This window comes from Dromiciops gliroides, chromosome X, assembly GCF_019393635.1.
Source record: "Dromiciops gliroides isolate mDroGli1 chromosome X, mDroGli1.pri, whole genome shotgun sequence".
NCBI lineage: Eukaryota > Metazoa > Chordata > Mammalia > Microbiotheria > Microbiotheriidae > Dromiciops > Dromiciops gliroides.
Window position 1 is genome coordinate 23423249 of NC_057867.1, and position 18315 is coordinate 23441563.

An 18315-nucleotide genomic window follows, 5' to 3' on the forward strand; every position below is an offset into this window, starting at 1 on the left:
AAAAACGGTAGAGAAATGCCTACTTTTCTCCCCACCTTCATGTTCGAATATTCTTCTTCTTTTTTTTTTTTTTAGTGAGGCAATTGGGGTTAAGTGACTTGCCCAAGGTCACACAGCTAGTAAGTGTTAAGTGTCTGAGGCCGGATTTGAACTCAGGTACTCCTGACTCCAGGGCCAGTGCTCTATCCACTGCGCCACCTAGCTGCCCTCGAATATTCTTCTAACCTATTCCAGTTGTGAGAAATACAAAGTTCCTCCCTCTTTCTTCTCATTTCTTCTCTGATGTATCATTTTCTCCTGCCTTTCTATCTTATTCAGGCCCTGAATTTGTCTTTGTTCTCTCTTTGACCTGGAAGAAAATGGGATTCTGAAGAAAACAGTCTCTTCTTTCCCTATTAGGATATAAGCATTTAATCATTTACCCCCTTCGAGTTGCTCAAGCATATGTGATCCTAACTATAGGTTCCTTGGCATTCTATCAGGTAATCCATAGCATTTTCCTATTTCAATACAGCTTGTTTGCCTCTCTCTTCTCCACCACAGCTTCCCTTTCTCCCATTCATGGATTTCTTCAAGGGCATAAATCTTGAAGTAAGTGGTCTCACTACCTTCCTAATCTAATCTGTTCCTTTATAAGGTATATACCTTTCTGTTCCCACATTCCAGTCAGAAGTCACATTTTGCCATGTCATTCCGCTACCTGAAGCATTAGTCAAAAAATCTGCATCCCATTCATTGATGCCACCTTCTTAAAACAGCTATTAGGTATTTAGCATTTATCAGGCACCTACTATGTGCCAGGGACTACTGTATACTAAGCACTTGGGATACAAAGTAAGGCAAAAGCCAGTCTCTGCCCTTAAGGAACTTAAGGGAGAGACGATATGCAAACAACTATGTATGAACAAGCTATAGACAGGATAAATAGGAAATAATCAACAGGGGGAAGACAGTAAACTTAAAGAAGGACTAGGAAAGATTTTCTTTAGAAACTGGGATTTGAAGAATGCCAAGAGGCAAGAGATGAAGAGGGAGAACATCTCATGCATGTTTTGTTGTTTGGTTGTTTCAGTTGTGTCCAACTCTCCATGACCCCATTTAGGGTTGGGGTTTTTTGTTTGTTTGGTTTTTTTTGCTGGGCAATGAGGGTTAAGTGACTTGCCCAGGGTCACACAGCTAGTTAAATGTCAAGCTTCTGAGGCCGGATTTGAACTCAGGTCCTCCTGACTCCAGGGGCTGGTGCTTTATGCACTGTGCCACCTAGCTACCCCCCTTAGGGTTTTCTTGACAGAGATACTGGAATGGTTTGCCATTTCATTCTCCAGTTCATTTGATAGATGAGGAAACTGAGGCAGACAGGGTTAAGTGACTTGCCCAGGGTCACACAGCTAGTGTCTGAGGCTAGTTGTGAATTCAGGAAGAGGAGTCTTCCTGATTTCAAGCTCAGTACTCTATACACTGCAGCTCCATCTATCCTCCCCTATTCCATGCATGAGGGACAGCCACTGAAAATGCCCAAAGCTGGGCAGGAGCGTCTTGTGAGAACAGCAAAGAGGCCACTAGATGGCAGAGTCACAGTGGGGTGTAAGGTAGAAGAACACCAGAAAAGTAGGAATGGGGCTATGTTATTGTGAAGAGCTTTGAACATCAAATGGAGGCTTTTCTATATTTGATCCTGGAGGTGATAGGGAGCAGCGTTAGTTTGAGTACAGGAGACGACAGACTGGAGCTTTAGGAAAAGCATTTTGATGGTGGACTTGAGAATGGATTGAAGCATGGAGAGGCTGGTGGTAGGCAGATGAACCTGCAGGCAACTGCAAAAGTTTGGGCAAGAGGAGCTGTTTACTTCCCATAGCTAACTGGCTCCTGAAATGCCCACCTTCAACTTAAAGCACTGCAAACCTCTACCCTAAAGGATTTAGATCTATAGCCCTGTGATGCCAGTCTCTGAATTCCTTCTAACAAATGTATTACTATTTAAACATTCTTTTCTTGTTAAATTTTGAGTAACAAATTCTCTCCCTTCCTCCTAGCCCTTTGCTACCCACTGAGAAAAGAAGCAATCTATCAATACACAGGTGAGCTTGTGCAAAACATATTTCTATGTTGGCCATATTCTTTTTTTTTTTTAAAGCAAGAAAATGATACTTCCATTTGCACTCAAGAGTTCATTCAGTTTTCTCTCTGGAGATGGATAGCACTTTTTCATCATGAGTCCTTTGGAATTGTCTTGGTTCACTGTATTGATCGTAAGTTGATCATCGTGATAACATTGCTGTGACTGCACAGTGATCTCCCAGCTCTTACTTCATTTTGTATCAGTTCATATAGGTCTTGTCAGGTTTTTCGAAAACTACCTCCACCATCATAGTACTCCATCACTATCACATACCACGACTTAGTCAGTCGTTCCCCAGCTGATGAGTATCCCCTCAATTTTCAATTCTTTGCCACCTCAAAAAGAGCTGCTATAAATATTTTTGTACATATAGGTCCTTTTCCTTTGATCTTGTTGGGATATACACCTAGTAGTAGTATTACTGGGTCAAAGGTGATACAATTTTATAGCCCTTTGAGCCTACTTCCAAATTATCTATTTTCCCCCTATCCCTTCCAGCATGTCATTTTTTTTTTTTAAGTGGGGCAATTGGGGTCAAGCGACTTGCCCAGGGTCACATAGCTAGTAAGTGTTAAGTGTCTAAGGCCGCATCTGAACTCAGGTCCTCCTGACTCCAGGGCCGGTGCTCTATCCACTGCGCCACCTAGCTGCCCCAGCATGTCATTTTTGATTGTTTTAATTTGTATTTCTTTAATCAATAGTGATTTAGATATGAACTTACTTTCCTTTTTTTTTGGTGGGGCAATGGGGGTTAAGTGACTTGCCCAGGGTCACCCAGCTAGTAAGTATCAAGTGTCTAAGTCCGGATTTTAACTCAGGTCCTCCTGAATCCAAGGCCAGTGCTTTATCCACTGTGCCACCTAGCTGCCCTTAGATATGAATTTAAAAATATATTTTGATAAGTACTTCAATTTAATTGCTTTCCTTTGTAATTCTATTTATTTTACTTTATGCCTTTTCAAACATTCTGAGGGGGTCTAGGACACACAAAACTTCTTGTGTGTCCAAAAGCACTGCTTTATAGGTAGTTTTCTTCTAGAGGTATCAGTGATTCTCCCCCCTTGAATCATGAGAAATGGGAGTTGGACAAATTTCAAGGAATCAAGTTCAATTTCCTTAGCAGTGGAAACTGAAACCCAACGTGATGAAGTCGATACATCCAGGGTTGGCCAGCTAGTGGAAGGCAGCATTGATATGAAAGTTAATGCCTTGACTTCTGAGAGAAGTGAGTAATAATCAATGATTTGGGGAGATTAGAGTTCTCCTTTTCCTAAAGTCCGAATTTCAAGGCTTAGCAGGACAGGACTGATGACAGCAGATAGGGTTAATACTCTCTTCAATCTAGTTATTGCTACCCAAACCAAGCTTACAAGGAATTTAATCTAAGGTGAAACTCCCAGCCCATTGTCTACTGCTCAGGCTTGGGTAAGGGACAGAGATTTTTTGTCTAGATTTCCCTGAGGCTGGGGGTAATTTAGAAGTAAATGATAGTGAGGCAGCCAGGTGATGCAGTGGATAAACCACCAGCCCTGGATTCAGGAGGACCTGAGTTCAAATCCAGCCTCAGACACTTCACACTTACTAGCTGTGTGACCCTTAATCCTCATTGCCTCCCCCCCCAAAAGTAAATGATAGGTCCATCTCTCATTGTAATATTCATTCTCTCTAATTATTTGTTAACCAATCAGAGTTGTTTGCCACCCTCAAGAACAACCACTATTCCAAGTGTGAGCCCACTGCCATTTGGCATTCAAGAGTGTCACTGACCCTTTTATTAATAAAATGTTGGCATTATTAATAAAATGATTAATTACCCAGAAACTATGACTCTCAGAACTTTTAAAAAGTCACACTTCTTTCTAGTTTAGGGCTTTCTTCTACATTCTATTCTTTTTCTCTATTTTGTCTTCTGATTTCTTTCTTTATGGTGTATACCACACAAGTTTTTACTGACAAACTTGGATTCTACAAACACCAGAAAGAAAAACTACCCATGGCAAAGAGTCAAAAACAAGAAATACTACTCCTGTAAACATAAAGAATAGCCAAGCTTTCTCTCAAAAGGGTTGTACCTGGGCTACTCACTAATGGAATTAGGCATCCCATGACGTATATTCTAGTATTTTTGTCGTTAAAAGTTTGGTCCTATCAATTGGGGAATGGCTGAACAAGTCGTGGTATATAACTTTATTTATTTAGGTGGGGCAATGAAGGTTAAGTGACTTGCCCAGGGTCACACAGCTAGTTGGTGTCAAGTGTCTTGAGGCTAGATTTGAACTCAGGTCCTCTTGAATCCAGGGCCAGTGCTTTATCCACTGCAGTGCCACCTAGCTGCCCCCGTGGTATGTAATTTTAATGGAATACTACTGTTCTGTAAGAAATGATGAGCAGGCACATTTCAGAAAAACCTGGACTTAAGTGGATTGATGCTGAGTGAAGTGAGCAGAACCAGGAGAACATTGTACACAGTAACAGCAACACTGTGTGATGATCAACTGTGATAGACTTAGCTCCTTTCAGCAATACAATGATCCAAGACAATGCCAAAGAACACATGATGGAAAATGCTCTCCACATCCAGAAAAAAGAATTGTGGATTCTGAATGCAGATTGAACCATGCTGTTTCTACTTTTCTTTAGGTTTTTTCCTTTTGTTCTGATTCTTCTTTCACAACACGACTAAGGCAGAAATATGTTTAATGTGATTGTACATATATAACCTTTATCAGATTGCTTTCTGTCTTGGGGAGAGGGGAGGGAGAAAATTTGGAACTAAAAATCTTATGAACACAAATGTTGAAAACTATCTTTACAAGTAACTGGAAAATAATGAAATCCTTTTATGATTGAAAAAACATTTTAAAAGTTTTCCTTCCAAAAAAAAAAAAAAAGTCTGGTCCTTTGAGAAATAGCTCCCTCTGAAAAATTTGAGTAGGGGAAAAAAGTGATTTGATACTTTCTGTTCAGTAGCTAACGGAGATCCCTAGTTATCCACTTTAAAACTCATTTCCTCCTTCAGTGTTGTGGTATGGTGGAAAGAGGCCCGGATGGGCGAGTGCGGGAACAAATTCAAATCGGAGCTTTGTGGGCCATGTGGCCTTTGGCAAGGCACCTACGTCACCTCTGGGCCTCAGTTTCTTCACCTATCAAATGAGGAAGCTGGATTAAATTGTCCTCTAAAGCCCCTACCAGCTCTAAATCTAGGGATCCTAGGCATTCCATAAAGGGTTGTCAAATGCAGCCCAGCAGAGGAATTACAGATGATTAACAGGTTGTGGTAACTTCTGAGAAACTTATTTAAGAAGCTCATTTTGTTCTTGCCTTTAATAATAGCTAACATTTATATGCTGTTTTAAGGTTTGTAAAGCACTCTACATGTTACCTCATTTGATCGGTACAATGACCCTGTGAGATAGGTGCTATAATTATGCCCATTTCACAGATGAGAAAAAATGAGACTAGGTGATTTGTTCAGGGTCACAAATCCTAAAAGTAAGTATCTGAAGCAGGATTTGAAGTCGGATCTTTCTGACTTTAAGCCCAATGCTCTATTCACTGTACTACCTAGCTATCCCTATGTTCTTTGATGATACCCTTTAAGAGAAATTTAAATTAAACAAATTAGAAGAGATTATGTAGGTCAGGTTTGGGAATTAGGCCTTTTAAAAACCAAAACAAAATAAAAACAACCCATCTATTTTGAGGAGCTGACATTTTAGGTTGAATAAAAGAAATGATTTAGCATAGGTACTTAGCAAAACCACATGGAGGGCTGTCTGAATATTACTCTTCCCTCAAGGTCTGGCTCAAGTCTCATGCCTTTCTTGATTAACCCAGCTTGCAGTGATCTCTCTCCTACTAAGAAATGGACTGTGTCTGTGGCCCTTGGAGCCCAGCACAGTGACCAGCATATACTATTAAGTAGGATATCAGCATCATTCCCCCTACATTTTTATCTTTGGACGAAATTGGGAGGAAGAATTAATGGAAAAAAGTGATACAATTTACACATGTTGGAAGACTTCACAAAGTATCGAACAATTTAATGGGCATACAGAAACTGACAAATTCCAGCACAGTTTTCCTCTTACCACCATAAAGATTTAGAATGGAGAACAAGTCCCACAAACTTTACTGTAAACAAAAATTAACTGCAATAGGTAACTGCATATTTTACTTAAGGTTTAGAATGGAAGAAAAATACCCAGACGAACTTTACTGTAACAAAAAATAACTGCAATAGGTAACTGTATGTTTAACTCGAGTTTAAACCTTAGGACCTTTTATATAATGGACAGAAAATGAACAACACAACAACACTATCCAAGAGATCTTGGGCCATTTAATCAAACACAATCCGGTAGCTGCGCTCCTGCTCCTTGCGGCGACTCTCGCAAACTTTTGATACCTCTTCCACCTTCCGCTGCAACAGGGCTGTGGGGAAACACATGATTCAATCATTTTTCTAGGGCAAGAGTTACAGAACTTCAGAGTTGGAAGGAACCTTAGTGGTCAGCTTGTCTAACCCGTACTTTAAAAAGAGCCCCCTCTACCAAATACTCAGCAAGGGGCCACAGTCACTTAGCCCGCATTGCCTCACAAAAACAAAAAGAAAGAAAGAAAAGAAATGCTAGCAATAGCAAGAGAAAAAAAAAAGAAATTCAAGGAATTCAGAATGGGCGACGAGGGAATAAAAATATCTCTTTTTATAGGAAAATCCTAGAGATTCAACTAAAAAACTAATCGAAACAATACTTTTAGCGAAGTAGCAGGATATAAAATAAACCCACAAAAATCATCAGCATTTCTGCAAGAAGAGATAGTAAGAGAGAGCCCATTCAAAATAACCACAGACAGCATAAAATACTTGGGAGTATACCTGCTAACAAAACCACAGGAACTGCAGGAATATAATTATAAAACTTTTTATACAAATAAAGTCAGATTTAAATAACTGAAGAAATATTGTTTGTGGGTGGGCAGAGCCAATATAATAAAAATGAAAATTCTACCTAAACGAAGCTACTTATTCAATGCTGTCCCAATTAAATTACAAAAAAAAAAAAATAACAAAATTCATTTGGAAGAACGCATGGTCAAGAATTTCAAAGAAATTAATTTTAAAAAAAGTAAAGGAAGGAGGATTAGCAATACCAGATCTTAAACTGTATTATAAGGCAGTAATTATAAAACCTATCTGGTATGGGTTAAGAAATAGAAAGGTAGATCAGTGGAACAGAGTAGACATACAATGTACAATAGTAAATGATTATAGTAATCTTGTGTTTGACACATGTAAAGATTTAAGCTTTGGGGATAAAAATTCACTATTTAGTAAAAATTATTGGGAAAACTGGAAAGCAGTCCGGCAGAAATTAGGTATAGAACAATATCTTACAACATTTCCTAAGATAAGGTCAAAATGGATACATGACCTAAATATAAAGGGAGATATGAGTAAATTAGAAGAACACGGAATATATTATCTATTAGATTTAAGGACAGAAGTATTTATGAATAAACAAGAGATATAGCATTGAGATATAAAATGGATAATTTTGATTACATTAAATTAAAAAGGTTTTGTACAAGTAAAACCAGCGTAGCCATGATTAGAAGAAAAGCAGAAAAAATGGGAAAACATTTTTATACAGTTTCTTGGATAAAGGCTCACATCTCAAATATAGAAAACTTTTGTCACATTTATACGAATATGAGCATTCCCCAATTGATAAATGGTCAAAGGAAAAGAAAAGGCAGTTTTTCAATGAAGAAATAAAAGTTATACATAGTCATATGAAAAAATGCTCTAAATCTCCACTGATTAGTAAAATGAAAATTAAAGCAACTTTGAGATATCTTCTCATACTTATTAGATTAGCTATAATGATAGAAGGGGGAAATGACAAATGTTGGAGGGGATGTGGAAAAATTGGGACACATACACTGCTGGTGGAATTGTGTCATTTTGGATAGCAATCTGGAATTATGCCCAAAGAGTTATAAAAACTGTCTACCCTTTGACTCAGCAATACCACTGTTGGTTCTATTTTCTAAGGTGATCAGGGAAAAAAGGAAAAGAACTTATATGTTCTCAAATATTTCTAGCAATTTTCTTTGTGGTGGCAAAGAACCACAAAGGCAGTAATTATACCCCCCCTATTGAGGGAATGCCCATCAATTGGGGAGTGGCTGAACAAGTTGTGGTATATGATCATGATGCAATACTACTGTAAGAAATGATGAGCAGGTTGATTTTAGAAAAACATGGGGAGGGGCGGCTAGGTGGCACAGTGGATAGAGCACTGGCCCTGGATTCAGGAAGACCTGAGTTCAAATCCGACCTCAGACACTTAACACTTACTAGCTGTGTGACCCTGGGCACTTAACTCCAATTGCCTCACCAAAAAAAAAAGAAAAGAAAAGAAAAACATGGAAAGACTTGCATGAAATAATGAAGAGTGTAATGAGCCAAAACCAAGAGAACGTGGTATACAGTAATAGCAAAATTGTTCAAAAAATAACTGTGACTAACCAAACTATTCTGAGTATTATAAATACTCAGATCAGCTACAAAGGTCCTATGAAGGAAGAAGCTATCCACATCCAGAGAAAGAACACACATACATGTACATATACACATACACATCTGTGTCAAATGGTGGCCTTCTCTAGTGGGGAGACAGTTCAGAATTTAAAATGTTAAATTTTTAAAAATTTCAAGTGAGACTGGATCAAAAGCTTGACTAAAATCTACCTTATCAATATGTACAGCATCCTGGGCCTATAGTTTGATCAAACAAGGAAGCAAGACTGCAATGACCTGTTCTTGAAGAAGCCATGCTGGTTCTCTGTCACTGCTTCCTTTTCTGGCTGCTCACCAATCAATATCCAAGAATCACAGTCAAGCTGTCATATGATACTACGTGATTTAGAATACACCAAAACCCTCAGATTCTTTTCAGAAAAAACTATTGTCTAGTTTTGCTCTATACTTTTCATTTAGCCCTATATCAGATTTCATCTTCTTGGATTTGGCCCAATCTAGAATTCTAGACATTCCAGATCTTTTCATGTGTCGGTGGTGATCCCTCCCAGCAAATGTGCTCCTATCAACCTGCAAATCTCTGCACACCATCCAAGTTATTGACAAAAATAAAAAATAGCTCAAGGCCAACTTACACATTGAAGATGTTTTTCCAAAATGCGACTGAGTATATACTACTCTTTTGAGTCCAGCCTTTCCTTTCAACTAGTTCCAAATCTAAATAACCGTTATTATTGTCTAGTCGACCTCCCTCCAGCTTGTCCACAGGGACAGCAGGAGAGACTTGAACAAGTTCCCTCTTTGCAAAACGTTGTTAAGCCATTCGTTCATTCATTGCACCATTTGCAGGGTGCAAAATGGATGTAAATTCATTTCATTTATCCTTCTGGAACTTAGAGAAATAATGGGCAAACAGCCCCTCCCCAACTGCCACTTTTGGCTTTCAGCTACATGAACGTCCACTTCATATGTAAGCATCCTTAGAAAAATTCTCAGCTTTTAGTTACAGACTCACACAGATATATGTATTCATTAAAGCCTACCAGTGCTGCACCAGAAAGTCATTCATTGTAGCGATGGGTTTGTGTTACCGTAGGCCTCAGCTACTAATCAGCAAATTAGGAAATTGTACTTATAGTCAACATTTTTGATCCTAGCCTATGGATTAAACATCTGGCTGCTGTTCTTTTTTTTTTTTTTTTTAGTGAGGCAATTGGGGTTAAGTGACCTGCCCAGGGTCACACAGCTAGTAGGTGTTAAGTATCTGAAGCCAGATTTGAACTCAGGTACTCCTGACTCCAGGGCTGGTGATTTATCCACTGCTCCACCTAGCTGCCCTTCTGGCTGCTGTTCTGACTGGGGGGCCATCAAAATGGAACCAAGCTAGGCAAAATCCCCAAAGCTAATTTGTCAGCTATGTTCTTCCCTGCCCCACCCCCAACCCTTCTGATATGCCAGGAGCTCCCACAGGGAGGACAGATAAACCTTTAGATTGGAAACAAAAGCATCCTAAAGGCACAGTCTATTCATTTGTTGATGACCCTTATTAAATTACCAGTAAAGAAGTCTACCACTTAAAAATTCTAAAATCAAAAGGAAAGGGGAGGGAGGTGGGCCAGCTAGGTGGCGCAGTGGATAAAGCACTGGCTTTGGATTCAGGAGGACCTGAGTTCGAATCCAGCCCCAGACACTTGACACTTACTAGCTGTGTGACCCTGGGCAAGTCACTTAACCTTCATTGCCCCACAAAAACAAAACAACAAAACAAAAAAAAGGAAAGCCAAGAAAGGACTCCATGTTACCAGAAGCTTACCATTACACTAACATTAGGTCCAGTCTTTACAATGAATTTTCAAGACTCTTTCAGAATAAAGCTTCAAATGTAAATCTCTTGGGATGTCTTCCTTCAAAGGAGAGAGAGGAAAAAAAAAAGCCTTCCTTCCCCCATCTTATCCAGGCTCTGGAAAAGCCCAGGATGAGAGCAAGAACTTGGGTTTTGTCCGGCTATCGCTTTGTGTATGCTGTGGCAAGCCTGCATGTTAGAACTGGAAGAAGAAACCCCGGTGACAGTTGACTCTCATTCTGATTTGGAAATGAAGTTCTTTCCTTTAACTCTGCCTCAAGTTTTACAAAGTACACTTGATTCCAAGCTAGTCAAAAATGCAATGGGCTACCTTTGGGACTGGAAGAAGTCAAGAGAAAGCTGGAGGGCTTTGTCAGCTATGTTGTCAAACAGATTCTCTCATTCAGGTATGCGCTGAACGAGATGGCCTCTCAAATCCCTGTTGGCTCAGATTCTCATAGGAAGTCAATAAAAATTCAGATCACTGAGCTGGAAGTCGAAGCCTTTCTTTTTCTTTCTTTCTTTCTTTTTTTTTTTGGGCAACTGGGGTTAAGTGACTTGCCCAGGGTCACACAGCTAGTAAGTGTTAAGTGTCTGAGGCCGGATTTGAACTAAGGTCCTCCTGAATCCAGGGCTGGTGCTCTATCCACTGCGCCACCTAGCTGCCCCTAAAGCCTTTCATTTTTTTAGTGAGGCAATGAGGGTTAAGTGACTTGCCCAGGGTCACACAGCTAGTAAGTATTAAGTGTCTGAGGCCAGATTTGAACTCAGGTACTCCTGACTCCAGGGCTGGTGCTCTATCCACTGCGCCACCTAGCTGCCCCATAGCCTTTCATTTTTACAGATGACAAACTGAGGCCCATAGAGAAGTAACTTGCCCAAAGCCACTGAGCTAGTAAGTAGCAGAACCAAGACCAGAACCTGCTCCCTGGAGTCCAAATCTACCCTCTTTCCATAGCACTAAATGCCTTTCACCAGAGTCCGAAAATAGAAATGAGGTTTTCAAACGAGTACTCGTTTTTACCTCTAAATTTGGTATGAGCTATGTGTGCAGAAAGAGAAGCAAAGCTAAGTTCAGAATCCTCCCAACCCCTTCCCACTCAAGAGCTGTGGAAAAGGAAGGAATTTGCTTTCTTCCAGACACAAACAAGAATGCCATCCTGCTGACGAGATACATGTGTATCTATGTATCTATGTATCTATGTCCCTATGTGTGCACTCAAAGTCTAAACAGGAGAAGCTGGGTTGATTAGGTGAGTGAGCAAAAGAACAAGTTAACACAGTCCTGGACGCACCCCAGCTCTTAGATGACACCTGGATTTATCGAAGTAGCTGGCAAAAAGACCAAGCACAGGCAGGCAGCAACTCAGTGTGAGGACCCAAGCACACACTCTGTCTGGAAATGCCTCTGCCTCACAGGCTGCTTGTGGCGGGCAGCACTGATGAGAACAAAGATCCAAAGGCACTGAGTTTTCAGGAGAAGCCCTGGAGATCATCAATCCCTTTTCTGAATGAGACCTCAAGGGCGCTGTGCTTTCAATTCCTCACTACTAAGGTGATTTGACACTTACGTGTCGCTCTACTCGCCATTCAAGTCTAACTCAGATGCCTCACTGAAAGGCAGAAGTGAGCCTGGGGTCCCCAAGGCCAGGTCATAAGAATCCAAGGTCTGATCTTCCCGACCAAGCTTTGCCAATGGGCTCAGTGTGGACTGGGCAATCAGTCCCTGGAGGCATGCTCATACTGACAAAACGATACATTCTGGAAATACCAAAGAGCTTTATGGCCTCCAAAAGTATTTTCACACATCATCTCATTTGGGCCTCTTATCTACTCTGTTAGGTAGGGAGAGCAGCTATTATTAATTATTATTCCTGTTTTACAGATGAGTAAACTGGGGTTCAGAGGTAAAAAGCTGCCCATCCAAAGTCAAAAGAGTGAGTAGCTGAGCCAGGACTAGAATATAAGGTCTTTTGCCTCGGGGCCCAGGGTCTTTTCTATGGTACCATTCTAGCTGATCAAAGGCCTGGACATTCTTGAATTAAAAAGTACTATCCACAGGAGTACCTGAGTTCAAATCTGGCCTCAGACACTTAACACTTACTAGCTGTGTGACCCTGGGCAAGTCACTTAACCCCAATTGCCTCACTAAAAAAAAAAAAAAAAAAAAAGGACTATCCAGTCACCTATGTGACCATGGGCAAATCATCTAAGCTCTCAATGCCACTGGGTAACTCTCTAAGTTGCAGGTGAATTCTTTCTCTGCATCAGTGTGGGGAGTGCCCAGAACAATGAAATCCCAGATCTGGACCAAAAAGAAACCTCGAGTTGTTCTGCTGAAACCTTGGCCTTTATAAAGCAGCATGAGGCTGATTCAGGAAGAAGCCCAAACAACAGCCTTGCTTATAAAGTGCTCCATGCGCACAGGGGACACCCCCTGAGGCCTGCATCATAGCAAGGCACCTGTGAGTTATGCTTCTTACTCACAAATACTAAGAAAACTGCTTGGGGGAAAAATCTGTTTCTCCCCTTAATGTTAAGTCCTACTGTATGTGAACGGTTTCAAAACTTGTTCTATCTAATGCATCTGAAGGGGCTGTCCAAATGAGGAACTTCACTTAGGTATGTACAAAAAAATGGATTAGTGAGGGATCTAACGCTGCACACGTGTGAAAGCCTATTTTTTCCCAAAGCTGGACTTGCCCTAATAGTGACAATCATCAACAAAAACAACCCCCCCCCCCAAATAGTAAGAATCATTGTCATCATAATGATAACCTGTCCTAATAGGAGCTAAAGACTCACTCAATTTTTTGGTTTTGATAACCTAATCTAACCTTTATCTACAGAATTTCCTGAGACAAAAAGTGAGACCACAGATCTATTTACAAGGGGAGGAAATTATGGAAATATATCAGTCAACTGAAAGACATAAAACACCTTCCGATGAACTGAAATGGGAGGAGACGAATTCTTAGGAGACTCGAAATCTTTGTGTCACTATTCCATCTCTTGGCAGAGTAAGAGAATTTTTTCCCCCAAATGCTTAAAGTAGAAGGTTATGCTTCTCAAGGCCAGGAGATGGCCCTATAAGCCAAATGACAGCAAGGTTTCCCAGAGAATTTATTAAAGAGGAAGAAAGGGAAATAAAGCAGCCTTACTCAATAAATCAGGTTCTATTACAGAAGAGATAGCATTTTAACTAGAAATCAAAGGTATCTTTGGACATCCTTCAGCTTCTCCTCGGAGAGATGAAAACAGAAAGTAATTAATAAAGATTTGAAAAGATCTCATTTTTATTTGAATGTCATTTTGAATCTGCCCTGCCGGCACAGTCTGTCACAAAAGAAAAACAAACCCACAAAGGACATCTCATTAAAAAAACTCAGGACTCCCGAACAGCTGGAGGGAACAAAATTGCTTCTCCAAAAACAACCCTAGAGGTAGTGGGGATATTAGGATAAACAACTGAAAATCTTTTACATTTGTAAAACCCGAAATTGCTCAGGGATAGTCAGCCTACTGTTTTAAGCAAGAGTCATTTACTTGTATTTGTTCACTCACTAAATCCCTTGGGGAATTTTCAGCTACACAAAAAATTCTTGACTTTTGACCGTTAACCATAGCAGTTTCTGTTGCCTTGTAGACATATAATGCTACAATTGACGGCGCTTGGAGGTCTCCTACCTCTATCCCCTCCTTTGCCCCAGCTCCAACCCCAGGCAGCCCTTTTTTTTTTTTTGGCAGAGCAATGAGGGTTAAGTGACTTGCCCAGGGTCACACAGCTAGTGTCAAGTGTCTGAGGCCGGATTTGAACTCAGGTACTCCTGAATCCAGGGCCGGTGCTTTACCACTGTGCCATCTAGCTGCCCCCCCCCCCCAGGCAGCCCTTCTTGAGAAAGCCAACTCCCTTCAAGCACAAGCCAACAACCTCAGTTTCCCTTGCTCCAAAGTTACCAATGATCTCTTTTTTTCTCAGTGCTCATCCTTGACCTCTCTGCAGCCTCTGACATTGGCAATCACTCTCTTGTCCTTTCTTTTTGATGTAGATTTCTGTGACATTGTTTTTTCCTGGTTCTTTTCCTTTGTGTCTGACTGCTCCTTCTGTGTGATCTTCATTCAAATCACTCCTGCTCATGGTAGGTATTCCCCATGGTAGGTAACCTCCTGGACCCTCTTTTCCCTCTATGCTATTTCCTTTTGTGATCTCATAAGCTCTCATAGTTTCAATGATCATCCCTATGAAGATGATTCTTTGATTTATCCAGCCCTAAGCTCTCTCCTGACCTCTAGTCTCCCATCTTCAGCTATTAAACATCTCAAATTGGATGGCTCATAGACATGTCCAAAACGGAATGCACCTTTCTCTCAAAAACCTGTCCTTGGGGCAGCTAGGTGGCACAGTGGATAAAGCACCGGTCCTGGATTCAGGAGGACCTGAGTTCCAATCTGGCCTCAGACAATTGACACTAGCTGTGTGACCCTGGGCAAGTCACTTAACCCTCACTGCCTTGCAAAACAAAACAACCTATCAAAAAACCTGTTCTCTTCCTAACTTCTCTATTACTCTCAAGGGCACTACCATTCTCCCAGTCAATCAGGCTTGCAACTTAGGTGTCATCCTTAGCTCCCCACTATCTCTCATCCCTCATATTGAAGCAGCTACCATGTCCTGCATATCCTCCCTTCACAGCATCTCACATACGCCCCCTTCTCTCTGACTGACATTGCCCCCACCCTGGTACAGGCCCTCATCTTCTCATGCCTGGATGACTACTGTAGGCCTCTGGCTGGTCTTCTGTCTCAAGTCTCTCTCCACTCTCTCATCCATCTTTCATTTGAGTGCCAAAATGATCTTCCTAAAGCACAGGTTCAATCATGTCCTGTCCCTTCCTCCCCCCAATTCAATAAGCTCCAGTGGCTTCCCATCACCTTAGGAACAAATATAAAAATCCTGTTTGGCATTCAGTTCTTTATAACCTAAGTCCCCTCCCCCCCCCCCCCCCCCGCCATTCCAACACAGTTAATTTTTTTCATGGATTTATTTTGTATCTTGCTACCTTATTGAAGCTATTAAGTATCTTTTCTTTTTTCTTTTTTTTTGGTGGGGCAATGAGGGTTAAGTGACATGCCCAGGGTCACACAGCTAGTTAAATGTCAAGCGGCTGAGGCTGGATTTGAACTCAGGTCCTTCTGAATCCAGGGCTGGTACTTTATCCACTGTGCCACCTAGCTGCCCCCCCTCCCCCCGGTTTATTTTAACAAGATTCAGGTCTTCCATGGCAGGGGCAGTCACAGATCACATTCCTCCCACTCTGAAGGAAGAATGATACCCATAAAAACTCGTCACTTTCCATAAGTATAAAACAAAATATAATTCAATGGTCCAGTAGAGAGAGCTCTTATACTATCTGCAGGACTTATTGGTGCTCCATTAATGCTAATGGAAGATCTTATTACAGGATGAACTAACCTGCCAGCAATACTAAAAAAAAATCTCTCTAAAAAAGATGGCAACAATAGAACTGTGGCCTAACTGTACCAGCTGGCCCCAAACAAGTGGAGATGTGAGTACTGCAGTGCCAGTGGTCGCTGAGACAGATAGCTGCAAATGGAGAACTGACAATGCCCCAGTGTCACCAGGAAGTTGGGCTGCTCTGGGCTCCTGATCTCTACCTGTAGTTAGAGTCAACTCTCAATTATTTATGATAATGAAAGGAGAAGAAACATGAGGGAATACCACTATGTTAGTCTTAGAACCATCCACATGTCCCAGTAGTACCTCAGCTCTGACTCCTTCCTCCTGGCTAACCAAGAGAAGAACTACTAGAGCACCAGAGTCAACTGGCTTGTGGAGGATTCAACTTTGGGCAGGATACTGATGAATGATTTAGACAAAAGTACTTAAAAAAAAATCAGGTTAATTTTGTAAGCCACCTTTAAAGGAAGCTTAGCTCTTTCACACTAAATTTGTGAATTGATTAATTTAAACAGCTGCTGTGCTTTACGAGAAAATAAATTTGTACTCACATTAAAGATTATAAAAATCATTAAGAATATTTCCGAGACCTTTTAAAATAGAAAAGTAATGACTTCCAAAAACAATTTTTAACCAACATATAAAAAAAATATTTACTGTAGCACTTTTGTGGTAGCAGAAACCTTGAAACAAAGTAGCTGCTCATCAACCAGGGAAAGACTGAACAAACTGCTGTATATGAGTATAATGAAACATCTTTGTGCTGTAAAAAGCAAATATGATAAATTCAGAGAAAGATTTGAAGACTTATGTGACCTTATACAGAGGAAAGCATAATCAGAGCAACATACAACTCAACCAATGTGAATGAACGCTCAGGGGGCAGCTAGGTGGTGCAGTGGATAGAGCACTGGCCCCGGAGTCAGGAGGACCTGAGTTCAAATCCAGCCTCAGACACTTAACACTTACTAGCTGTGTGATCCTGGGCAAGTCACTTAACCTCAATTGCCTCACCAAAAAAAAAAAAAAAAGAAAGAAAGAAAGAATATTTATAAAGTGCTGAGCACAGTGCCTAGCACATAGTAGGTGCTTAATGTTTATTCCCTTCATTTCCCAATGCAAATGCTGACTCCTTTGGCCTTTTCTCCCATGAGTCTAATATCATTTCCACAATGCTACATTTTATAATTTCTTAGTGCTAAAATGATACGTGGGAATCAGGGTTCTACATCTGAATTTTGTTTCTGCTTAATAACTGGTAATTTATGAGTAACTGGATTAACTTGGTTGTTATCACTTTTCTGGGGCAAAGTCACCTATATGTTTTCATTTGCCACCAAAAGCCGAACCCTCCCCCTGGAAGAAGTGTCTCTTGATCTATATCGCCTTGTATTTGTTATTTCCTGATGCAGAGGGAAAAGAAAGAGGCACCTGGGGCTGGAGTGAGGAATAGAGGGGAAAGAAAGAAGAGGCCAGCCCCAAACGGAGGAGGAGGGGGAGACAGACTCCAGCTATTATCTCAGGTTCCAAGTGGAGAGAATTGGAATCAGTGGGGATTGTTTTCATTCCTACTCAAGTAACCCTGAATTTGTTGAACAGTAAATTATAGGAAAGATTCTCTGGGTCAGATGTGATCTTTATTAAGGCTTCTGATGCCTCTGTTTCAGGTGGCCTCCATACAGAAGCATTTTCTGCTCAGAAATCTGTTCACACACTGTCAGGTGGGTTTTCAGAAACAGTCACTCCAAAAGTAAACAGTTGAGGTCCCCCCCCACAAGCTAAGAACCTCATCCACATACTGCTCTGTTCCACATGGGGATATCAGAAGACCTGCCCTGGGGGGTGAAAATCAATTTTTAGTCTTGCATGGAAGAAACCATCATTAGTCACTGGTGCTCCATTAGCAAATATTTAAAGGAAAGGACAAACTGACCGAAATCCTGCTCTTCCTATGCAATAAACCTGGGGATTCCAGGTGAAAAGACAATGGATGCTCTCCTACAGAACACAAAGACAAGAGAGCCCTGCTGACCCACTGAGACTAGGCCAAGGGCTGTGGCAACTTGTTTACCAATCATGATGACAGCCTGCATTGCAGTGTGTGGTCTTGGAGCAGAGTGGAGCTGCCTAGCCTATGAAGGCTCAGAATCTGCTGCCCTGGCCTCAGGAAAAGCCAATCATTCAAGGCCAACACCATTCAGAAACACCCCAATAAAAGGAGGATGATTTATCTCCTAACTAGAACACCAGAGAATCTTTCCTATAATTTACTGTTCAACAAATTCAGGGTTACTTGAGTAGGAATGAAAACAATCCCCACTGATTCC

At 41.0% G+C, this 18315-nt stretch overlaps 1 protein-coding gene across 3 annotated transcripts in view; it reads right to left on the reverse strand.

Moving 5' to 3' along the window:
- Window positions 1-6132: 6132 nt before the first annotated feature.
- NUP62 (nucleoporin 62) overlaps window positions 6133-18315 on the reverse strand; it is a 68230-nt gene continuing 56047 nt past the window's right edge. For all 3 annotated transcript variants that reach the window (XM_043974738.1, XM_043974737.1, XM_043974739.1), the window contains one exon: window positions 6133-6553. In XM_043974738.1, the coding sequence (XP_043830673.1) occupies window positions 6462-6553 (92 nt within the window). In that variant the 3' untranslated portion in view covers window positions 6133-6461. The remainder of the gene's footprint in view (window positions 6554-18315) is intronic.